The sequence below is a fragment of the Gallinula chloropus genome (assembly GCF_964237585.1).
Source record: "Gallinula chloropus genome assembly, chromosome: 3".
In the NCBI taxonomy this organism is placed as follows: Eukaryota; Metazoa; Chordata; class Aves; order Gruiformes; family Rallidae; genus Gallinula; species Gallinula chloropus.
The window spans coordinates 103912331-103937279 of record NC_140087.1 but is presented as its reverse complement, the minus strand read 5'-3'; the positions used below and the strand labels follow the sequence as shown (position 1 = coordinate 103937279).

Genomic DNA, 24949 nt, shown 5'->3' with positions numbered 1-24949 from the left:
TTAGAAAAAAAAATAAATGAAGGCATGGGAAATAGATTCCTTCAGTGTGTAACGCTGAAGTAATTTCTTTTTAACATTGGTTGGTGTGAGGATCACTACATTCAAACTGGCCAGATGCTTGCATTCAAGCAGGGCTGATCAGACCTGACGCTATCATGCATCAAATCATTATGTATTAATGCCAGACAGGTCAAGCACATGCCACCCAAGACTTCAAGAAAGTTCTGCCACACGAGAATTGTAACACATCTATACGCCTTTTCAAAGGGAAATCAACAGGGAGCAGCTTTCCTCACCCAGGAAAGAAAATAAAATTGAAGACATTTGCAAAAGGATTCATACAGAATAAATAATGAAAGCTCTAATATTAGGTGGAAGTCTCAAGAGCACCTAACAGATGTAGAGACCATGCTGCTTGCTGTGGGCTACTGGAACAATCAGTCTCTTTTTATACCATTCAGTAGAGGACCATCTCTCCACATAGACACTCCTATGTACTAGTGCTGCACAGGGCCTTGGTACAGAATGCCCCTCTGCTTCTCCACAGACCAGCTGATAAACTCCTGAGGAACTAAAGTGCAGAGTTCAACTGTGCCAGCACATGAAAGGCATAGGAGAAGTCTAGCATCATCTCGTATGGAGCCTGTTTAGGTTAAGGTAACTTTTGACACCAGTATTCCTGCAGCCTCATTAGCACTTGACCAGATGGCATCAACTGACTTTCCAGATTGCAGGCAGTCACTTGGTATGCTTGTCAAGGGAAAGAGGGAGTTGTCTGCCTGTATCACTGACACTAACACACAAGGGAGACCATGAATAAAGGTAAACTAGGACTAAAGCCTTTTGCAGAGCGCATAGCCTAGTGCTTTTATGCCACAAAAATCCACCTTTACTTGCAGCTTATTTGACATAAGAACCATAAATGGCTTTTGACAGCATTATCCTTTCACTGAAGGAATTTGCTTATGGGGCCATCACGGGCCTTTGCATTTCATATAGTTCAAAGGGCTTGCAACAAGAGCCAAGAAAAATCTATAGCCAGCTGGCAATGCCTGGGAACATTTTCAGTCCTTACATTCAGCTTACTAGACTTCTCCTCCCCCGCCTACCCCCTCCCAGTGCTTCCAAACTAAAAACACTACTGACATTTTTATTACTATGAAATCAAACCTGAGTTACCTTTTACCATGAAACAGGAAATGCTGTCTGGTGAAGCCTGCTGAGCCTCACCTCCTCGTGCAGATGTTACACAGCCCCAGCAGACACACCAACCTCTAACTAAAGGTAGTTAACATCTGGTACATCTCCAAATAATCCCCAGACTGCTTCTTCTAACCCACACCAGCAAATATCTATTTGCACAGGCTACCATCTGTGATTGTTGCAGCAGAAAGCTCAGTAACATCTGTGACTTCAGACTTCAGAGCTATTTTGGGGGGACTGGGCAGGGGGACATAGGTGTGCATACCCAGCCTGAGCAATACCCATTTTAACAGTGAAAACCTGAATTCCAAGGCACTGATAATCCTTTGTGACTACTCTCCATGCAAGCAGCCAGGATTATTATGTATCTAGAACTCCCCTCATGCAATTCTGAGGCAAGCTGATGAATTCACTTCTGCTGAATCAAAAATGAACAGTAAGTAGTTGAGAAATAGAGAAAGAAGTTAACTTCAGAGACAAAAGTTTGAAAAGGGAGGGAAAAGGCCTTAAGGTAAGACAGCTTCTTCAAAGACGCAGGCTGCTTTTTTGTGCAAACATCTGAGGCATGTCAGTGTAGCAGGAAATTAGAAATTAACTACTAACTGCAACAGGGCACGTGTTTTCCTTGTTCTCTTTGCACTGCCTACACCAAAATTAACAGCATACGTCTGCCCTGCCCTACTGAATGTAAGTTAGGGCATGACTTAAAACCTTCACTCTTGCAGTGTAAAAGCAAGACCGAATTTGGGTTTTTTCAGCTTTTAACAAACGAGAGCAGCTAAATTCACCCTAAACAGGAAAAGGAAGCAAAGGTACAAAGACCTTCAGTAAGTTGCACTTGGCCTTCATCTGCTCTCAGGGAGGAAAATGCAAGGTACAGAATGCTCCTGAAACACAGGCAGTTACCCACTTAGCTCTCCACCTAATAGGCTGTCTCCATAATTAGGTGCCTTTTACTGTATTAAGCACTTAGAACTAAGTAGAAGAATAGATTTTTTTTCAGTACAGTGAAGTACTAAATTCATTAAAATTGCTCAGAATGTTCACATGCCCAATTCCATGCTTCTCCCAAGCTGGAAAAAATGTTTCTTTCTAAAACTGCTTCTAATCATAGATAACAAAGTCAAAAATATAGTGTTTGCAGGGCATGATCATGCAGCTTTGGCTGCTGTAATGCTGCTAGTCCTTCCCCATCCCTCTCTGTATCACCAAGTGTGCATGGAACTGTGTTAAAGCGCCTAAAATACCCCAAACATTCCAGCAGTCATTGCTTCACTCTGGTGTATCTATCCCTGCCTTCAGTTATTGCCATGAAGGTTACCCCAACGCTTAGACATACATACTGCTAATAAAGAGATATAAAAAGCCATTATTCCTGAAAGCAAGATCAACACCTAAAAACCAAGTTTTTGTCCAGCAATGTAGTTAGGCACTCAGAAGCTAAAATGTCTCCTCATTTCATTCTGAGAGGCGAGTCACAGCAAGACATGCCTGTAAGAACTAGTATGTAATTTTGCCACTTCAAGAGCAAGAAAGTTGCCTCAACTTCAAGCTATACTTCCCCCAAAATTCAAACCACTATTTCAGATGTCACTGAAAAATGTTTCAGAGGTTACACCAACTGCCATGCAGACTTCTTCCAGTGTCAGGAGTATGTAGATGTCCAACTTGGTATTCCTGTGTGCAGAACTTGTGGAGTTCCACTGCTCTACAGTAACTCTCCCCATTCTCCCCAAAAGGTGAGTCCCAGTGCACTTCAGTTTATTTTTCAACGCCAATTCTTTTTGAAGATTCTGGACTCTCTTGTCCAGAGTTGTGTTACAACAACTTAAAGAGAGCTACTGTTAAGATACTCATGACTTAATGCTTTGATACACAAACATTGCTCATCCGAACAGAAGGGAAGTACCATGAACCACTTAATCCCTACCTAGGTTTATGGAATTAAAAATTTAAATGAAATTACTCTGTTATAGGAACAGTTGTTTATTCAGCCATATTTTGCACTTTACAGCTGGAATTCTGGAAATTCAAACACCACATCTTTGCCTGTGAGCTTCTTGTAGACACCAGAAAATGTTTCCACCTGTGAAGACAAACAATCTTGTTTACACATGCTGTGGAAAAGTAAAGTTTATGTTAATATGCTTTAGGTACAACACTATTTCCCACTGTGTTTTCTTTTGGGTCAAGGTAATTGAACATTTACATAAAAATCATTTTCTGGAAAGTTTCTGGAACCTCCTTGAGTTGTAATTATAAGAGAGACCCAGAGAACTAAGTGGCCCTAAACATGTCCCCACAGAAAAAAAACTTAACCAAGGTGATGGGGAACTTCAGGCTGCACCAAGCACATCTGTTTAAGATTAAAACTGTTTCATTTAATAAAAAAAAAGAAAAAAAAACAACAAAAAAAAAAGCCAACCAACCAACAACAATAAAAAAAACCCCAACATTCAACTCCCAAGAAAAAAAGGAATCCCAACAAAATGCTTTGCAGTCCCATGAGGGAACCAATACAGTTACTTTACAATAAAGGAATTTTGGCAAGTTGAACTAGAGTTGTAGTTCAAAACTGCCTTGCTTCACCTTCAGCATCTTACTCCAAGCACAGACAGAAGCACCTCCATGACCACAAGCCAAAAGGCAGTCTTCTGCTGTATCATATAAGCAGCCTCTTCGCTATGTCAGAACACCACCCCACCCTGCACAAGAAAGTAGAAGTTTTTCCATTTACCTTGTGTTCAACATTGTTCTGTTGTGCTTTATCCAAGTGGACTTTTATGAGCCTGCTGCCATCCAGTTTTACGCGGATTCTCTTGCCCACAATTTCACTTGGGAAGACCAGGTCTTCAAGAATGGCGTCGTGCACTGCAGTAAGCGTACGGCTGAAATGCCACATTTGTATCATTAAAACACATCCTCTTGCCAAGTTTTCCAGTTTTCCAAGGCTTAAACCTTCCACAGCATGCTTTAGCTGAAAATTCAGTGGTGTTTTGTGCTTTTTTGGTTTTTTAAATGCTTCAGCATGACAATACCACGCTTTTTTCACAGGTCATGAATAATAGCTAAATTTTACAGTGCAGAAACTAGATGACTGCATGAGGGCAAAAGTCACTAGCCAAGTTTCTGACTTTTCACATCATGCTGCTCTACAGCAACAGCCCTGAAATGTTCTTTCATTCCTACACATTTAAGGAAGACTGCTTAATTGAAACAAAGTTGTCCCATCTGTAACTTTGCCAGAGACACTCACTGGAGGAGTTTAAATGTGCAAGCATTTTCAACTACAGCGCATGTTCATAGAAGACCCAGAGTTGAAAGCACTGGGGTTTTTTTCATCTGCCTAAAACACCAATGTAGTACAGGAAAAGTCTAGCTGGTAAGTTTTAATCCATGCTTAAAAGACTGTTTGATATCTATATTTGTGTTCTCGAACTGTCTGGAAGTGAGCCAAAGTCAGAAAAATTAGTCTATGTTATTTTGTGCATGAGTCTAGATGACGAGTAAGAATTCCAGCTTCCCTATCTGCCATTTCAAGGAAGTATCCCTAGTAACAAACACTGGAATATCTAAAGGAGACAAACATCAACTGGACATACAGGTATCAGAGTTTTGTAACACTACCTGCCTGATTAGTCTCATGCTGAAAAGGGGACAGCGCTGCTCTGCACTGGAAGCAGCAGCGTGCTAATCACACACACAGACACCAACCTCCCCAGCCACTGCACAGCACTGCTTTTAATGTAACACAGAGCCCCCCAAAGGCAGGGCCACAGCTAGGAGAGCTCCATGAAGCTGCACTTTTAAAATCTATTGAAGATCTTGAAATATAGTAACAGATATGACATAGGTATAATAACTGGGGGTGGGAGACGTTACAGTAACATGCTGCATGTCACCAAGAGGACAAACATTTAAGACACTGACTGCAGAAAGATATAGGAGGACAGAGAACAATACAGAGGTACCAACATCCACACAGGCATAGTAGTGCTGCATGTCTAGCAATAGAGACACAGGACAAGAGCAGGGAGGCCATTTAACACAAATGGCTATACCACTGCTGTTAAACTCACACCCAGAGGGCCCACCCATAGCCACACACCTCCTCAGCCACTCTCATTACAAGCTTTCAGTGTGCCAGTGCTGCCTCCTGTACAGCCTAACATGTTATGTGGCTCTTCCTACAGCTTTAAGAAAATAATTCTTGTCAGCACACTGCTAAGGCAGTAGACCTGGCTAGAAATTTGCTACAGCTGCAAATAAAGATGGGAGTTCTATGAAATGCAACATAGTGCCCAAAACCAAGCACATCACTGCAACATTTAGCAGTCAAATAGCAGATATTATTTCAAGCAGGGAGAGGACAAGACTACCAGATCACTTGAATGATTTAAAGTCAAATGAACATTACTTGACTACCAAGTTACAAAAGAAGGCTGTCATACTGAATCAATACTACTAACTTACCTCCTGGGACGCTTTTGCTTGTTTTTTGTGCGGCTTTTTCTTGTTGGCTTGGGCAGAATCCTTCTCTGTTAAGGTAAACAAACAAAAAAAAAAACAACCCACTACTTAGTATCTAGTGTTTACAATCAACTCAAACAAAAAAGACCCAATATTTACAACTTACACACTCCCTGTCCCTCCCACAGAAATAGATGCATAAAACACCAAAAAGGAAGACCTGAGTATGCCTAAAGCTACACACCAGTATTACTTGCTGAAGCTCTGGTATCGCTTTCTCATCTACTGATGAGAATTCAGTGCACTGAAATTAAAGATTTGCATTTCATCCTGCCTCCCCCACGAATACAAGTGTTAATACTGTGTTAACAATCTGAATGCAATTCTTTGGGAACAGGTATCTCCAAGAATTTTCCAATTTCCTTTAGATTGAGCCTCTGGTGTGAAGCAGAGTAGTGAGCTCAGTCCCACAGACAGCTGGATGACATCTGAAAATGAAATGCTAGTTTCAATAATGAGATGTATTAAACAGTCCAGATCAAACCCTCTCTTAACTGTAATCTGTTCCAAAAAGCAGCATCTAGATATTTACACCAGCTTGGATCAGTAACGCTTTCTACTACCCTAGATAGAGTGCAGAAGCTTTAAAACATTGAGTTTTAGATGCAGTTGTAGTAAGCTGCAGTATTTTCTACCAACACGATAGCTACTCCATGGCTGTACACATCATGGAGTTACGGTAATGCAAAGTGAGTCATGCCATTCAAAAGCAACAACAACTCACCTACAGCAGAACTGCATGCATTCCCTTTTGAAATATGGATTACTAAACTGACAACAAATTGTCAAGCACTTAAACTAAGCAAACCAGAGGCACTTGGTAAGGTGCTCTGCCTTAAAATTACATTACAAAGAATTTTCACTAAAAAGACCTTCAGTCTAACAATTGTCCACTCTGCACAGACCTCCAGAGCTTGTCCACCCCTTAGTACTGCCCACAGAGCCCTGCATCACTTTTTCATGGCTTCGCTCTTTCCATAAATTCAGAACCTGAGCCAGATTTTTTCTTACTCCTTATTGAACTTGAATTTTAAGTGCTATAGGTATGTAAGGGTAGTAAAGCTCCTATTAAAAGTTTGTTCTCTTTTACTTTCAAGATTTACTTCTCAAACTTCTGAAAGGATTCAGAGAAGCCAGATCAAGAAAGTAATATCCTTCTAGAAAAAGCTTCACATCTCACCAAGTTTACACAGCCTTAGCTGCTAGCTGACATCATTTTGGCTAACATCCACAGAAGGACACTCATTACATTTCCTGCTGGTACAGAAATATGCATTATATCATTGTTACCTTGAATGGATAAGACAAGAAGGGTCTTGGTGCAGCAAGGGTGCAGCACTGGAACAGGTTATCCAGAGAGGCTGTGGAATCTCCATCCTTGGATGTTTTCAAGACTCAGCTAGACAAAATCATAGCTGACCTGATCTAATGTTGTCAATGGTCCCGCTTCATGTGCGAGGCTGGACTAGATGACCTCCAGGAATCCCTTCAAATCAACTTTTTTATGATTCTAAGTGTTTTACCTGAGCAATGAACACCACATGTTTTCCACTGAATTTCTTCTCCAGCTCACGAACTAGCCGCACCTGAATCTTCTGGAAGGATTTCAGCTGAGGAACTGGTACGAAGATAATGATGGCTTTTCTGCCACCACCCACTTCGATTTCCTGATAAAGGAAACAGAATGTAAACATTACTTAGGGATTGAGAAGCAAGGTTTTGTTTGATCATGAAATTCTCTGAATACAGATATTTGATAGTCATAGAATGGTCTGGGTTGGAAGGGACCCCAAGGATCATAGAGCTCCAACCCCCCTGCCACAGACAGGGACACCAACCTCCAGGCCTGAATGTACCCATCCAGGCCCCATCCAGCCTGGTCTTGAACACTTCTAGGGATGGGGCATCCACCACCTCTCTGGGCAGCCTGTTCCTGCACCTCACCACTCTCTCTAAAAAACTTCCCCCTAATATCTAATTTAAACCTTCCTTCCTTCAGCTTTAGTCCATTCCCCCTTGTCCTGCCATTGTCTACCCTTTTAAAGCTTTGCTTACAATTTTGGGAGTGAGAGAAGGAGGAAAGAGCAGAGCAGTACCTGTTTTAATGCATCTAAGAGCAAACATTAAACACAAAAACCTCTGTCCGAGTATTTGTTTTGCTGTAATGGAGAGATTGGGCAGTAAAACCCACCACTCCCTTTGGTGTCTCACCCTCTGACTAGCAAAGCTCATTCTTTCTGCAGGACAGAACTCATATGGCTAGAACACTACCTACACTGACTGCTTATCACCACATCTGTGGTGGTACTTACACGTTGATAGAAAGTTTCAGAAAACATTTGCCTCTAATAGAGGCTCTGGACAAAGTTTACAATCACTATTCTATTTCTGAGCTACAACATGGGAATTATCTTCTGTTCAACCCTTGCAAATACCACCATCACTGGTCAAAATATTTCTTTCTCCTAACACCAGCAGCTTGACAGTACACCAGCATGGATTACTTTTCACCTGGCTTGTTCTCCAACAGCTGATCAAAACAGTGTTGGTAGAGGCTCACAAGGCACTTCTCCCATGAACCTAGCTGGAAATAAAGCCTCCTTCTCCAACAAGATGGAAAACTGAATTGTTTTTCACCCCCTGCATTCCCACATGAGCTAACTCAGATGCCCACAGGAAATTTCTTACAAATAAAAACAAGTAGCTAAGTAAACAAAAGAAGACACTCTTAAAAACTCCTCATTGAGGACAGCATGCATTGTACTTCAGCAGCAAAGCAGTCCTCTGAAGGTTCCTTACTCCTACAGTAAGCAGACTCCTGCATTTAGAGATTCTTTAACTCTAAGCAGCCATGCCTCTCTGTCTGTACTGGTGGGCCTGGGCAAGAACCAAAAGGCAACTTTGGTTTTCAGTTGCAGAAACCAGCTTCAGAAGTTCCATCCAGTCTCCCAGGCCAACATTTATTTTCTTCTTCCATTAATTTTTCAGTCACCTTTATAAACTAAAATTTACAAACAGGCCAACTTCTGTAATCAAGCCGGTCTATTACCTTGATCCACCTCCTATTGGTACATAAAGAATTTACAACCACTCAAATTTGCAAACAGCATTCCAGCTTACGTTCCTGACAAAGATTCTGCAATGCTTATGCTGCAAGCCAATGCCCATGTGCAAGAGTCAGTTTCAGACCTCAAGCCCAGTTTGTAAAGAAAGTAGAGCTACCATTTTTTTTAAATGTTTATTTAAATCACCAAACCAGCATTTCAATTTTCACAACTTTTCAGTGAAGTTCGCAGAAAAAAAACCAAAACACCCCAAAAATCCTAAGCAGTAACAGCAAGTACAAAACGATAAACCACAACAGCATACAGTTGAACAATCACACACCATAAAAAAGCCAGCTAAAACCGCCTTTCACCTGTACAGTAACAATCACAAAACTGAAAACACACACAGAGCAAGTCACCAAGCAATTCTTTGTGGGGAATGTCTAACCTACCTTAGCTGCTGTGATGTTCAACTCCCGCAGCTGAGCCTTTAAGTCAGAGTTCATTTCCAACTCCAGCAGAGCCTATAAAAGTTGAGGAATAATACGTAACACGTACAGTTCAATTCAAATACTTGAGACCAAAGCCTGCCCACAGCCCCAGAGAGCAATTATATATACTTTTTAACCACAATCAGTACCAAAGATTTAACTTCCTGTAAGTTATGCTGACCGACCCAAGTTCAACTGGTGGGAACGCAGACTAAGTTCACAAGTAAACTATGAAAGAATACACATTTACACAGCAACAACCTCCACGTTTAAGCACCAGACAAGTGCCACAACGCTGTCTCCATAACTCGCGATTACCAACCACCGTAAGGAAAAGACACGTACCTGGGATATACCAGACTCGAACTCATCTGGCTTCTCGCCATTAGGCTTTACAATCTTTGCGCTAGAGCTGAACATGGCCTTTCTGCAACGCAAAACAACACCTCAGTTGCCACCCCGAGCACGTCTTCAGCTACAAACACAGCACAACCGCAGTCCGGCCGCTCCGCCGCACGCCTCAAAGCGAAAGCGGGGAGAGGCCCACGGTCCACGCAAGCCCCACCACGTCGCTCCAGAGGGATGCTGGCCAACAAGGGAAACCTGCCCCGGGGAACCAGGGGCCTGCCCACCGCGGCGCCCCGCGTGCGCGTCCCAGGGAGCGAGGAGCCTGCCCCCGGCAGCGGCGGGGCCCCGGGAGAACCGGGGAGGCGGCCCGGCCGCTCCCAGAGCCCCACGTGCCGCCGGACGGTCCTTCCCGGTGCGCGGGGCTCGGCGCCCAGCCCCGGTCCTCTCATCCCGCCCGGCGGCCTCCTGCCCCGCCACAGCGGCCTCGCTCGGGGCGCCGCCAGGGGAGGGCGGAGGAAAAACCCGCCAGCTCCCCTCCCCCAGTGCCGGGCTCCCCGACGACCATCGGGCCCCGGACGGGCGGTAATCGGGGGCATCCCCGCCCCAGGGGTGCCGCAGGGAGCGCCGCTCGGGGCTCGGCGCCGTATTGCGGCGGCAACGGGGGAAAAGACGGCGCCGTGAGCGAGGCCCGCGCAGTACCCCGACACCCACCTCTCTCAGCGCCGGCCTAGGAAAAGGGAGAGCTCTCGCGAGGGCGGCTCAGATCGCGGCCCGGGAAGGCGCTCGCCCCGCCCACCCGGCGGTGAAGCCAGACCAGGAAGTAGGGCAGAAAAAATGCCCCCGCCTGCCGCAAGCGGACAGCGATTTCCGCCCAAGCGAAGCCCGACCGGACGCTGAGAGTCCTGGCGCGGCGCACGCGGATGAAGTCATCGCCAGCCACAGGGCTCCGCCTCGCGGGGCGGGGGCAGCAGCCGCGGTGTAGCACGTGCCCGTTGCCAGCGGCAGCGGGGTGGCTGGAGCTGCCTCACCCGCAGGCTGTGGGTCCCCTTCCCGCCTCTCCCTCTCTCTCGGGCGCTCTCCCTGTGACACCGAGGGAAGGAGGGGAAAGAAGGGGCTGCTCCGCTCCGGCCCTCGCTGTTACTCCGCGTGTTTGGCACCGCTTCCTTCTCTGCGTGCCCGGCTGGCGTGAGACGGGCCCTGCCGCCGCGCTCACCTCAGGGACTCCCGGCTGCTTCCCTCGTGGGAGGAAGCTCGGGGCCTCCGGTGCCAAAACGCTGCTCCTGGCAACAGCCGCCGAGGCCTGGGCGGTGTGGTGCGGCTCGGCTTGCTCCGGCAGAGCCCCTCTCCCGCGGCGCAAAGCAGCAGCAAGCGGCCAGTGTTAAACGCAGAGCGGGACAGCGGGTGGTCCTTTTCCTCCCCCCCGTGTCTTCTCTCTCCACGTTAATGTAGTGGGCCCTTTCAAGGTAGGAGAGACTTGCCAGAGGGGTCTAGAAACACAGTCACCCAACCTGTGGGATGGTGTTGTGCCAGAGAGATGCGGCCAAAACCGCGCCAGGCAGCAGCGTGCTGGCAGCCAGAGAGGACGAGCAATCGGAGCTCTGCCAGGGCTTTGTTTTGTGTATGTGTACATCTACAAACGTGGCACCTCAGCTGCTCCTGCTGAGGCAATGTCGTAGGGATCACAGTTACTCAACCATTGTTAGACTAGAAGTAACTCTGGTGGGTGTCCACAGAAGCTGCTCTGTCGCTCCTCTCAGATGCACAGGGGAGAGAAAATATAAGGAAAGGCTCATGGGTCAAGATAAGGACAGGGAGAGATCATTCAGCAAGTACCATCACGGGCAAAACAGACTTAACTTAGAAAAAAAACATGTAATTTATTACCAAGCAAAACAGTAATAAGAAATGAAAACAAATCTTGAAACAAGTCCCCCCACTCGACTTTCTCACTCCTCTCTCTGGCAGCAAACATTGGGTTTTTTCCTTTTAAGCAGTTATCCCAGAGGCCCTACCACTGTCACTGATGGGCTCAGGCTTGGACAGTGGCGGGTCTGTCTGTAAGCTGGCTGACCATGGCTCTGTCAGACAGGGGGAAGCTTCTAGCAGCTTCTCACAGAAGCCACCCTTGCAGTCCCCCTGCTATCAACAGCTTGCCACAGAAACCCAATGCAGTAGCACATGAGTCTTACTTGTGTTCAGGCAGTAACTCAAGATACAAGAGTTCTGGGTTCCACATATTCTCTGGTCACTGGAAGCACTTTTGACAATATATTGTGTTACTACCGAACAAAAAAGGCACTACTGACACTTCACTGGCACACTGATAAAAAGAACTGTAGTTTCAAAAGGAGTGACTTGCGGGTTGATTCATGTGAAAATGCCTGTTTGGGCATCTAAAGTGAAGCTAAAGCCTTGCCTTGACAAAAAAAATCTTGACATTTCCCATTTGGCTAATTTGCCTCTTGTGCAAGGGACAGTCCCGCTCAAAGGCAGGTGTGCAGCTCTTGGCACACACTGACCAGAGAGGTTAGACACAGGAATGTGGTTCAGAGCACTGGTTCTGTGCTCAGATTCTCTGAATAAGGGAAAAAGCTCTTGTTATAAAGTAAAAACAGCTGAGGACAGCACACCTCAGTACCTAAACAACCTTAGCATCTGCAGAAGGCAGCCTGTCCTGTTTTCTAACATCTGTGGGCTCTTCGCTACATTTATGACAGCCAGAAAAGCAGATTGTTTGCTTCCCATGTTTCCCTGTGTCTCTCTTCATTCCTTGCATGTATTCAACAAATGGGAGAAACTGCCCAGCTCAGACTGATAGCCAGAACTATTATTTGTAGAGATTTGAAATTATTTAAACAACAGTGCAGGGGATCTAATTGAAGAATAAAAAAGGAAATATAACAATCACCTCAGCAGTCCAGTCATCCCATTCAGGGAAATCTTTGATGAGAGGGACGAAGAATAGGTGGTGTGCAGATGGATCAAAATTGGATTGTTCAGAGAACTAATGAAGAAATAGAGATGCAATGTGACCATCTACAGCTTCCCATCTCTGTGCTATCAGAGCTACTGAATCAACCAGGATGCTACATAAGAGCAATGAGGGAAGAAGGTGTAGAAAGATGTTTCCTTACTGACACAGAAGTATCCCAACAGCAGAGCCTCATGATACTATGAATAACGTGATTTAATACAATAAGTGGAAGAAACAGACGGAAGACAAGGCTTGTCAGGGTCATAGCTAACTCTAGAATGGCTAAGCAAAACTGAGTCTGTTACTAGTTCATTTCTCTGAAAGAGGCTTGTGTAACAACACCAATGTTTCCCAGTTCATGGGTAGGCTGTTCTTTGAAGGTCGACTGAAGATTGCTAGGGGATTACTGCTTTGCAGCTTCTCTGACACACAGTGTTACGCTGAAGTACAGGCAAGCTTTTGCTTCTGCAAGATCTCAGTTCTGAGAATAAAGATAAAGCACCTCATTCTCCTGTCTTAAAATCAGGGTAATGAGATGGCAATAACTCACACTTGCAGTGTATGCTAGATAAAGTGCCTGCCAAGTGACCTACCTATCTAAAACCCCAGTTTTAAATGAGAAATGCTGGACTCAAGTCACATCAAATTTTGCTTTTGTGGGGAACCACGTTATGGGTAAGCATGTTTCAAGCTAAAATATTTATTGAAGATTAAAATGCTTAGGTAATGTGTATATTATACATACACGAAGTGCATGTACATGACAAAGTAATCAGCTAAGATTTAGAGTGAATTTAAGTAAAAATGTCCTACAGACACATGCCCTTACTTAAGTGATGAATGCATTTTTTCTATACTGTCGTTGTTTTGCCCCAGACGAGAGCTGGGCACCACGCAGCCACTTGTTCTTTGCCGGGGGGAGGGGGGAGGGGGGGGCGGGGTGTGGAGGGGGAAGGATCTGAGGGAGGGGGAAGGGAGGGAGAAGAAAATCCAAGGAACCAAAACCTCGTGGGTTGGGATATGGATAATTTACCGGGATAGCAGAAAGATAGTTGTAATAATAATAATAACAGGAGTTAACAGCAAAATATATGAAACTGCAGTTCCTCCCAGAACCGCACAACTCAGGCTGTACAGCTCAGAGCCGTCTGGAAACTGGACCATTCCCAGAACTGGCATCCTGCAGCTGCCTGCTCCTCCCCAAACCAGCTCCGCCCCCTCCTCCCCCCCTTATGCTGAGCATGACATAATTGGCCAGTTCAGGTCACCTGTCCTGTTTCCCCTCCCTTCTCATTAGTGGGGAAAAATGAACAACTGAATAGTCCTTGCTTGCTTGGCAACAACTAGAAACATCAGTGTGTTATCAGCACTGCTCTCATCCTGACTCCCAAACATGGCATTCCATCCACTGCTAGAAGAAATTAACTCTATCCTAGCTGAAACCAGGACATACACATATATTAAGTCCTGGGTTTTTTTTCTGCAGGGTTACTGTGTGTAACTGTGGCATTGATTGCAAGCATTAAATCACTTCTGTGATTCTATCCATAATTACATTTTATATTATTCTGACCAAATTGTTTCTGTTTTCCACCAACGCCTGTCAAATGCATAAGCTCTTTTTTTTAACTTGTTAAAGAGAGGTGTCATCTCACTGATAAACAGAGTGATGTTGCACCCATCGCTGTTTTGCTACAGAAGGAAAAAATTGCCAGTGTTTCATATTCTTGGCATTTTGCTAGGGCACCCTTGTAAATCCGACCACACTGCTCTATGGCACTCGCCTCTTGAGGCTGGCTTTGTCACAATACACCTATGTTAGAGCTACAAGGGAAATACAGCAGGTGGAAACGCAGCAGGATATATACGTTGGCCTGTTTCTGGAGGCAGTTGTACCTGTGCGTGCACCTCTGTGCTTTCACTGTATGGGAAATACCTAGACCTCCCGGCCTGGGTCTCCAGTATGGGATCCTCCTGATATGAAGGTGTGTGACGGCAGGTTGTGGCTGGCAACAACGTGTACTTGTATCTGAGGGGTCATTACCGCGGCGGCTGCCAGGGCAGGGTGCTCAGCTGACACGCTGCTACCAGCAGCCCTTGATTTAGGCTGGAGGATGAGCACCAGTTTAATGACCTTCGGCGGCTCCAGGCTTGTGTGCCGGCGCTTGCGCCACCCTCCACTGGCAGTCCTTCCTGGGGGTCCCATGCAGCCGAGGAGGGCCGGCGGGGGAGGCTCCTGGCGCTGTGAGCGGGGTGAGGACGCGTCAGGGACCCGGAGGCCGCCGGGGCTGGCTGCAGCTAGAGGGCGATTTCATTCGCCTTTCCGCAGCCAGGAGCCTGTGGAAGCTGCCGGCACCGCGCACGCCCCGTGCCGCTGCGGGACAGAGCGTGGTTCTGACGGCTTTTAAGGTGCGGGTACAGCGGGGAGAACCGCGCAAAGCCAGAGCGCGGCGCAACAGCAGCGCCCCGAGCCTCGGGCTCTGCCCGCGCGCTTGACCCTTCTCGCGCCTCGTAGCGCTGCCCTCAACGCGCCCCCGTTGCGTCACCCCGCCGGCGGCCGCGCATGCGCAGGAAAGGGTCAGCGTCTCAGAGGGTGGGTGGGGCGCATGCGCGGCGGCGGAGGCGGCGGCGGTAGTGGGGTGTGGTGGCTGGGGAGAGGGAGGGGGGCCTGGGGCGGCCGGTCGGATGGCGGCGGGGCCGCGCCATGTTGCGGTGGCTAGTGGCGGTGCTCAGTAACTCCTATCTTATCTCTAAGGGCCACAGCATGTTCTATGCCGTGCGCAAGGGCCGGCGGACAGGCGTCTACCGCACCTGGTAAGGGTCGCGGCCGGGGCAGCGCGGGGAGCCGCCGCCGGGCCGGCCCCGAGCCCGCCTCACCCCCCGCCCCCTGTGTTGCAGGGCGGAGTGCCAGGAGCAGGTGAACAAGTTCCCCGCCGCCAGCTTCAAGAAGTTCGTCACCGAGAAGGACGCCTGGGCCTTCGTGCGCGGCGGTCTCCCGGCGCAGCAGCAGCAGCCCGAGCCGGCAGGTAGCTTGTCCTTCTCTCTCGCCTCCTCTCCGCCGGGCCATGGGAGGGAGGGAGGGGAGAGCGGCGCGCCGGCACAGAGAGGGGAGAAGGGGAGAGGCCTCCGCGCACTGGCACAGCCCGCCTGGCTTCCGTAGGGTGTTTGCGTAAGCAGTGCGGCTGCCGGCCAAGCGTGGGTAGCCGCTTCTGCTCATCCTCCGGTGTCTGTCTTGTAACTGGCGGGATGCCGTGGCGGTAAGTGCAGCGGTGGCCCTGCCCTCCGGACACAGCCAGGGACGCGGCTCTGCGATGAAAGCATTTCTGTGGCGTTGTGCGTAGGGGCTGAGCCGTGTGTGTCTCCACGCTGGTTTGATCGTGGGCTGGTGTATACTACACTTATTTCTTTTCTTACAAAGTAGCTTGGGAGGTGCCACTGGCATTGCTAGTCTTATTTTTAGAAGCAGTCGTTTCAAACAAGACTTGAACTTGTATATAGCTGAAACTTCTTTTTTTTTTTGGGAAGAGGTGCGTGCTGCTCCAGCTGTTACACAGGAAAATGATAGCCAGAGAGAGGAACCAGAAGCAAGCATCTTGTGTTGCAGTGCATGCAAAAGGCCATATGACCAGTTTACAAATGAAGAACACGCTGCAAAGCGTATCAAACACGATGAAGTGTACTCAGCACCATCAGTTAGTCAAGATAAATTTTCATATATGGGTAAGCTCATTTCTTTTGCGTAGTTTTCTGGTTTTTTTTTAGTTCTTTGTAGTCTTTAATAAATAATAAGTATAATTATTAGAAAGCTTATTGGGACACTTGTGTAGGGTGGCACTAGGCCCAGTGTAATGCTATTTCTTTTTAAACTGGAAGCACGAGCCATGATACACTTGTTCACATTGTCTTTCAGTATAATATTAATTGGCTTAAACTGGTGTCAACATATAGCTTAATCTGGTCATTATAGGTGTGATTTTATGTGTGTCTAGATTGCAGACTAGCTGGAAAGTTTTAAAATTGACTGAAGGCAGGAACTGTGGTGAAAATATGGAATGTGGGACAGAGATGCATCTTGAGGCTGACTGATTTGGGAGCATTGAGGGTGTATTCTGCATTACTAATTTACAGGGGTTTTATAATTAACATCCTGAAGGGCTCTTGAGCGTGTTTGGTGAGGTTAATCTGCTATCAGACATTCCTTTTTGCTTGAAAAGGTTATGTCCTGGGAATGAGTGCTTGAACTTTGCTTTTGGGAATTCCGTTTCAGGTGACTTTGCGGTCGTTTATACAGATGGCTGTTGCTCAAGTAACGGACGTAAGAGGGCACGTGCTGGAATAGGTGTCTACTGGGGACCAGGTCACCCTCTGTAAGTAGCTGGGTGGAATCTCTTTTTTTTTTTTTTTTTTTTTTTAGTAAATGCTAATGTTTTTTTAATGTGTAATTTATAATGTCAGCCTCCTTTTGAATATGAAACCCTGCTCTTAATGATTAGTGTGTTACTGAGGGGAAAAGAGAAATCACCACCTCTAGCAGCTAGGAATATGGGGAAAATTGAATAATTATTTCTAGGGGCTGAAACTATGTTTACTACAGCTATGCACAGAAGGCAAGAAAAGAATCTGCATGTTGTTGGCAGCTCCATATATACAGGCTGCACTATACAGGTGGAAATTATAGGGGGAATCTCCATTCATCCTCCTCTATAAAAACAAAATTAGTATTTTTACATTTATATTTCTAATGTTTTCATTATATACTATTCTGAATGTTTTTGGGTAACTAATCTACTATTTGCTTCTGGACACAGAAATACCAGTGAAAGACTTCCTGGACGGCAGACTAATCAAAGAGCTGAAATACATGTAAGTAATAAACATCTAAAACAGCTTCTGCACATTAGACCATAGTAGCACACTCATGGTTATGTCAGCTTTGGCTTTCAGAAACCAGTTATTGAGTTGTGAGGGAACTACACAAAATACCAAGACTTATGACTTGAAATAAATTGTTCTCTTCAAGTTCTACTGATCTTGATTGGTTTTGAACAAGGAGTAATTCACCTTGAGAATCCTCACATATCATCAGGCTAAGCAGAGCTATTTAAAACAGCTCTGCATTAGGAAAGTCTGGATTTGTATAGTATCCTTTGCATTTTTAATGCATATGTCTTAGACCTTAGGATGAGAGACAATGAGTTTTAAGAGAAACAGCTTCTTATTATGATAGAATTAGAGTGTCATATTCTTTAGATAAATATAACAAACAGTCCTAGGAGCTCGGGAGTAGCATCTGTTGCTTTTGAAGTAAACTTATGTTGGTATCAGCAGATTTAGTCTTCCCTTCTCACCTCATCTTAATTCTGGTACTGAGTGTGAGAATGTATGTTTTATTGCCAGTGAAACTTGAGTGGCTTCCTGTTTGCCTGATTCATGAGGTGGTTGTCTGCATGCATGTTCTGGGAATCTCTGCTCTAATGCATGTTGGTGCTGACGGATGGAGGAGATCACAGTAATATTCTTTGCAGTTCTGTGTTCGCATCAGGGACTTTGGTATTTTAACTCTGTGTATTCAAATTCCTGTTCTGAACTGTGATTCTACTGAAATGTTCCTAAGGCAGCCTGCAAAGCAATAGAGCAAGCAAAGAGCCAAAACATCAAGAAACTAATTATCTACACTGATAGCAAGTTCACTATTAATGGTAAGTTAATGATTTTAGTTTTTCTGATTCTTAAAGACGCACTGCACGCTTTTCATTGCGTAAGGCCCACAAAACATACTGAGGCCTGGGGAGAGGGTAATGAGGAGCATATGTAACTTTTTTAATACTCATGACAGCTTGGGAAAGAACTCCAGAATATTATTATTGGGGGTTGGACCTGATGATCTCTCGAGGTCCCTTCCAACCCCTATGATTCTATGATTACAGGGCTTACCTGCTAATTGATAAAATACAGGGAGAGACAAAACGCTTATTATAATAAAGAATGACAGGAGCAACTAAAGCATTTTTGTCTTAAGGCATTCAGTATGACACAAAGTCTAGAAAATTGTTGTTTGTGTGTAGTCTGCTAAGGATGTGCTCAGGAACGTTCTCAGGAGTTGGTGTAGTGACCCTCTAGGGTTTGGGGTTTTTTTTTTTTGATTGGGGGCTGTCTTAATATACAAAGTTGAATTACATTCAAGTTTCCTTCCTTTTTACATGTAGACTACGCTTCCAGACTTTCAGGGTAGATTAGAAGGCTAGCCATAGATGTGCAGAGTGTGTATTTAACTTTTCATCTTCAGCCAAAGAGTTACAAAAATTGATTTCCTTGACATACCATGTGAAGCAACTATTAAATTTTAATTTCTGAATACTTCTTTCCCTTTCCCCAGAGCTATGTATCTTATTCCTGTGATAATTCTGAACTGCTTAAGGATTTCTTTGCATTTCACACTTTTACAAAGAGGGCAGATGTTAGGTATTTCAACACCACCTTGAAGTTTTGGTTTGTTGTTTTTTTTTAATAACACTAAATAAAAGCTTACTGAAACTTTTCAGAATTAAATGTTCTTTCACACTTCAGCAATTACTTTGGAAGTGGGAGGTGTGGGGAGGTGTGAGGAGGTGGTGGTGCTGGTGGTGAGATGCGAGTATCTTGTTCTTAGGATAGCTTCCTGTACTTCAGTGCTAACAGTGAAAGTATTTTTTCATGGTTTGTTATTAGTAAAGCAAGTAAATGGTTTGTGTGTTAACAGTCTGCATCTTTTCCTCAAAATAAGTCATTCTGTTTTCTAGATACCCCTTCCTGATTTCTGAAAATAGAGGACTATGGAGGAATGTCATATTTAGTTTTGGGGTTTTGGTTTTTTTTTGAGGTAGCTCATGACTAGAAGTAAAGCAAAACTTACCTTGAAAAGCTCTGATGTCACCTTCAGTAGCAATACCCTGTAAAGGACAGAAAGCTAGAGAGAGGAAGAGGTGACTGCTAGGCAAGGAAGCAGGAGCTGTCCATTTACTGCTTGTTCCAAGTTCTGTTCGCTTGCATGTGCATGAAATAGGTTCTGTCCAGGAGTGAAAAGTGTAAAAGACTTCTACTTTGTCCTCCTGATTTTAGTTTGTAAGCTGAGGAAGGAATGGTAAATCACAGGAAACAAAGGAGTTTTTCATGGCTGTTCCCTAAGGAAGATCTTGTAAATCTCTGGTTTGAGTAGCTTGTTTTCCCCCAAAAGGTTTAGGTATAGTATTTCCTATTGGAATGGAATGTGTGTTTTGGGAGTTTTCTTGGTGTTTTTAGTCTATGCCAGACACATTCTGAAAAAAGATAGAAAAAACTGGAAGAGATATTCTTCAGGGCTAAGTATTGCATGCTGATTAATAGAATCCAAGTTCATAATTTGTTGTGAGAATCAAGTTATTTGAACCATTGAGAAGCAAAGAAGCATCTTCACAATTCTTTGTTCTAGGAAAAAAGTCATGGTGGCTTTTCTGTGAAACTGGTGGTGTGAAGGAGGAGAAGTTGCTGTGTTGAATAAAATTTCTGTTAAACATAGGTATGAGACTTAAGTGTGAGGAAGGAAAGCAAGAATCTTCAGGTGCAATGTCTTACCATGGCTTTGCTTGCAGTTTGTGTTTGCGTTTTGATTTTAGTCTTTTTTTTTTTTTTTTAATTGAAATTATTCTGAAAATGTGCCTAGGGGTTGTTTGGTGATTTTTTTTTTTTTTTTTTTTTTGGTTGGGTTTTTTTTTGGGGGGGGGTTGTTTGGTTTTTTTTGAGGGACGGGGTTTAAACACTGGAGAAAGATAGTTGTGGTTAAGTACAAATGGCTTGGTTTGTTTCTAGAAGGTTTTGTGTGCGAGACAAGCGATTCTGTATTCAGTTCAGGTCTCTGTCATGAAAACAGTAAGGATGTCTTACACTGTTGAGATCAGCGAAGATATTTAAAAAAGAATAAAAATCCCTATTTAAGGAGTAGTATAGTAAATTCTGTGGCCAGAATTTTAAATCTTGTTCTGTGGAAATCTGCTTAGTGTGGTCCTTCTCTGAAGGATTCTGTTCAGTGTGCAGAAGTCATAAGAAAGTTGTCCATTGGGTTTCCTTCTGTGAATGGGTGTCTCCTCAATTTCTCAGAACAAAGCCATGGATTTGTTCTAGCTTGCAGCATCATCAGGCAAGTCCTTATCTTCAGGTTACTGAAGTTCATGTCATAATTGTGTGTTATAAGTATATAAGATTGTTGTCTTTAAATACCTGCTCAGGAAAACATGGGCAGGTATTGCAGGTAATAATGGAAAAATGCAACCCTGAAAGACACCAGCAGAGAACCAAACATGAATATTTTCTATCTGTGTTTATTTGCCTGAGACTGCATGGAGTTAATGTCTTGTTAAAAGGTTATTTACTCCATCTTGATCCTGGCTGGCTTCTCTAATAGTGTTTTCATGGTAATGTTTCCTTCCCATAGGTATTACGAGCTGGGTTGACAACTGGAAAACAAATGGCTGGAGAACAAGTTCAGGAGGAAGCGTAATAAATAAAGATGATTTTGAAAGACTTGATAATCTAACAAGAGGGATAGAAATTCAGTGGGTGAGCACCTTATTTCTTTTTCTTAATGTCATCACGCTTCTTGTAAAAATTGACAATTATGACCTTAAGTAAGACTTTCATAGAGCATAATATTATTTTACATCCATAAATAAAACTATAAATGTAGCTAAGCAGCTTGTTTTATTTAAAACAATAACCAATGTAAAACCTAGGCACTTGTAACCAGTGTTTCATTTACTAAAATGCATGCTTGTATTTGTTTGCTGTCTCTTGTTACTGCTTTTAAAAATGTTTGCAATAGTTATAGTTTGTTCACAGTTTATAGATTAAATTTCTGCTCCTGAACACTAAAGCATAAAACTTAACTATGCCTTTTTAAGTCGTAGTTCAATTTCGTTATTTGCTTTTCAGACCTCTTAAAGGCTTTTTGGTGCAAGTCATATGAGTGTCTTTAAACTGAGAGAGTTTAACCTTACTAAGAGAGTATAACCTTAAATAAACTAGTTTTCCATACTGTAGCTGTGTTTCTTAGAAAGAACACGAGGCACAAAAAGGTCTTTACCCATTTTCAAATTGTTCAGCTCTCCAATAAATAAATATTTAGGTATTCCTGGTAAAATGTCTTTTTCTGTAACCTTTAACATTGGTGCTAAACACTGTAGAGGGTATCTTCCCTACCACCTTCTAAATTTTACTCTAATGGTGGTATAAAACTTACTGGTTCTAGAAACAAATTTCTGTACCATCGACTTCATGGCTGCTAATGGTGCATTTATTTGGCTTCTGTTTTCACTCTGCCAAATTTGGGATGGCATAGATCTTTCAGTGTGCACTTTTTCTATGGGGAAATCTATTGCAGATGTTCTTCCATATATGTTGTTCTGTGTTCCAGAGTTGGCAGCTCCAATTTAAAGGCTGACTAGGTTTTCTATAACTACTACTCTTGTTGTCTATTGAGAGGGAGAAGGTGTAAAAGTTAAAAGCAAAGTTCATTTGTTCTTAAAGTATTTTACATAATCTAAAAATAAGTTGCTCTATGCACACTTAGTACATCCAAATCTCTTAAACATGGGAAGATGTTTTATTTCAGCAGGAGCCATGCATACAGGTATTTTATTATGGTAACCTGCCTGCTGACGTGCGTGGTCCTCCATGGGCTTCCGTGTGGGTATCTTCTCCACTGTGGACCTCGCTGGACTGCAGAGGGTCAGCCTGCCTCACCATGGGCTTCTCCACAGGCTGCAGGGGAATCTCTGCTCTGGTGCCTGGAGTACCTGCTCCCTCTCTTCCTTCACTGACTTTGGTGTCTGTGGGACTGCTGCTTGCACCTATTCTCACTTCTTTCTCTTTCACAGCTGCTGTGCAGCATTTTTGACCCCTTCTTACCATAGAGGGGCCACCAGCATTGCTGACAGGCTCAGCTGTGTCCTGCAGTGGGTCCGTTTTGGAGCTGGCTGGAATTGGTTCTTTCTGATGCGGGGGCAGCCACTGGTGTCTTCTCACAAAGGCCCCTTCCCCTGCAGCTCCTGACCTCATACCAAGACCTTGCCATGTATGCCTAATTCTGTCTCTCACATTTCATGTTTCTCCCTCTCTGTCAGATCTTGTCAAATAGCAGTCTTGATTTTCTTCCTCTCCTTCCTCCCACACACTCCTCTACCCTCGCTTCTGACAAGGATGAGCTTAGGGTTGAAAGTATTTTCAGTTATTAATTCTTGAAGGATGGATAGTTAAGACATCTGAAAATCAAGAGATTCTTCTCATACCCTGTTCCTGTATCTGAAGTGAGTGCTGTGGCCACCAAGGCTGTAAATGGCAGAGAGCTCTCTGGCTTTCTGGGAAAGCAAGAACTTGGTTTAAGCACTGAATGCAGAGAGGTTTTTTTTTCTCTGCCCTCTGAAATTGGGAATTTTGAATTGGAGCTGTTCTCTGCATGTCATAAAGGCCAGGTTCCATGGTACTTAGCCAGTTCACTACTTCTCTTAAAGATGATTGTCACCATTTGGCAAGACTTTCCTAGAGTAAGGGAGGCCATGAATGTTCCCAGGAACAATGTGAAGAGGATGCCTCCAAGGAGGGGCTGTTGTACTATGAATGAAAGGGTGTTGCATGATCAGATTTTATGTACTTTTTTCTTGATTTCTTGTATATCTGACACTGGTACATTTGTGTCCTAACAGATGCACGTTCCTGGCCATGCTGGTTTCCAAGGCAATGAAGAAGCTGATAGACTAGCAAGGGAAGGAGCTAGCAAACAAATGTCCTGACGCACTGGGACTAGAGACTGTTGCAGTGGGAGGAAAAGGACTGACATCACAGCAACCACTTGTACAGCTGTTAATTGTTTCAGAGTTGAACTTTGAACTGTATTTCTTTCTGGCCTGAAGTGTTGAACATACACCAACTTCTGTGGAGAAAAAAACCCATATATAGCATTTCTTTTACAATCAAGTCAATATTTAGTTGATGATAGAGAGCGCTTGCTTTTTCTTCATCTTACTGAAGGGCCGTGATCAGTGGTTTTAGTCTTGTAGACTTCTGAATTCACTGTAAAAGACAGACTTCTGAAGAAGGAACATTATCTCTTTTAAGGGATCTGTATATTCCTTTTGGTGAAATAAATTAAATTTTTATACAGAAGTATGTATTAACAGCCCAGAACAGCTGAGGTGGAGGGACTTGAGGTTTGGTTGGTTTGACAAGAGGTCAGTGACCTAACGCCATGTCCATTCATATGCTTTGACATTCTGGTACCAGCATAACCACTGTACAGATGTGCCTGTAACACTGGACTGTGCACTGCAGTTACCAGTTACAGCATCTGGAGATTTTACAATGTTACTTACTTTTCAAGAGAGCACGAACTAACTAAAAAAGCCAGGTCACAAGAAAACTTGAAAAATTAATTTTTACTGTTTTCTTCTCTCTAGCTGCTTAATGTCCAAGCTCTTTGTTTCTGGCTTCCTGTTGCCATTAATTTTTTATGCGTACTGGTTCTCATTAGCATCGTTAGTTCCTCTCCAGTGTTGTCCCAAAGGTAATAATTGGCCATTTTGTCTGAAATGGAACTAGATGATGATCAGCTTCTCCAGTTCTTCCGGATGTCAAGTGTTTGACTTCTTTTTTTCCAGTCAATGATGAGATTAATGGAATGGCTAATGTGCACTTGAATTGGAGAGTAATTAGCAGTAATCAACATAGTTTTATTTTCTATGCATCTATATGGGAAGAGCAAACAGATTTGGTATGCTATCTTTCTCAACTTCCATGTAAGGTACCTTCATACCATTGAATAGTAGGGATTAAGCTAGAAGTCACTGTTTTTTTGTTTGTTAATAGCTGTACAGAATGGTAGAGCTGCTGAAGCTCAATTATTTAATAGTTCTTATGCGTTATAATATCTTTACTGAGGCAAAGTATGAGCTCATATGTATTGAGACACATGAATTGTGATAGACTGAGGAAATCAGATAGCCAGTAGTGAATGACAAGTGAGGTTTCTTATTTGCTTTCTGTCATCCAAACCTGAACAGTCAGTTGATCTAGGGGTAAGGCAGCACACTCGTCAGATTTTCCCCTCTGCTGCTTTTGTACATCTGCACACAACTGTCTGTCTGCTTGGTTTCCAAGTTTGGCTTGAAGGAGAACAGCCCATCATCCCTGACCAGGCCTCTAATTGAAGCAGAACAGTGTGACAGCCAACATACAGAAGAGATGGCATCTGATAATCTGCCTATTCTCTCTTTCCAGTTAAACATGTAGATACTACTTACTGTATGGGAACCTGTCATTTTTTTTATTGGTTGTTTTGTGTTGGGTTTTTT

General features: G+C 44.1%; 2 protein-coding genes across 3 annotated transcripts; one reads left to right on the top strand and one right to left on the bottom strand.

The window, feature by feature from the left end:
• Nucleotides 1–3173: 3173 nt before the first annotated feature.
• Nucleotides 3174–10376, bottom strand: RPS7 (ribosomal protein S7). Its single transcript, XM_084262031.1, has 7 exons — nucleotides 10331–10376; nucleotides 9617–9698; nucleotides 9233–9304; nucleotides 7257–7400; nucleotides 5677–5741; nucleotides 3941–4091; nucleotides 3174–3289 (listed from the first exon to the last, which is right to left on the bottom strand). The coding sequence occupies exons 2-7, from the start codon at nucleotides 9689–9691 to the stop codon at nucleotides 3212–3214; spliced, it is 585 nt and encodes a 194-aa protein (XP_084118157.1). The 5' UTR covers nucleotides 9692–9698; nucleotides 10331–10376; the 3' UTR covers nucleotides 3174–3211.
• Nucleotides 10377–15297: 4921 nt separating this feature from the next.
• RNASEH1 (ribonuclease H1) lies at nucleotides 15298–23592 on the top strand (the record flags this gene model as incomplete). Of its 2 annotated transcripts, XM_084261452.1 has the most annotated exons (8): nucleotides 15298–15407; nucleotides 15492–15619; nucleotides 16119–16313; nucleotides 16861–16960; nucleotides 17402–17456; nucleotides 18208–18292; nucleotides 21040–21164; nucleotides 23306–23592. In XM_084261452.1, the coding sequence occupies 8 exons, from the start codon at nucleotides 15298–15300 to the stop codon at nucleotides 23390–23392; spliced, it is 885 nt and encodes a 294-aa protein (XP_084117578.1). In that variant the 3' UTR covers nucleotides 23393–23592. The 2 variants fall into 2 exon arrangements, with proteins under 2 accessions (XP_084117578.1, XP_084117579.1); XM_084261453.1 differs by lacking the exon at nucleotides 16119–16313.
• Between the last annotated feature and the right edge of the window lie 1357 nt (nucleotides 23593–24949).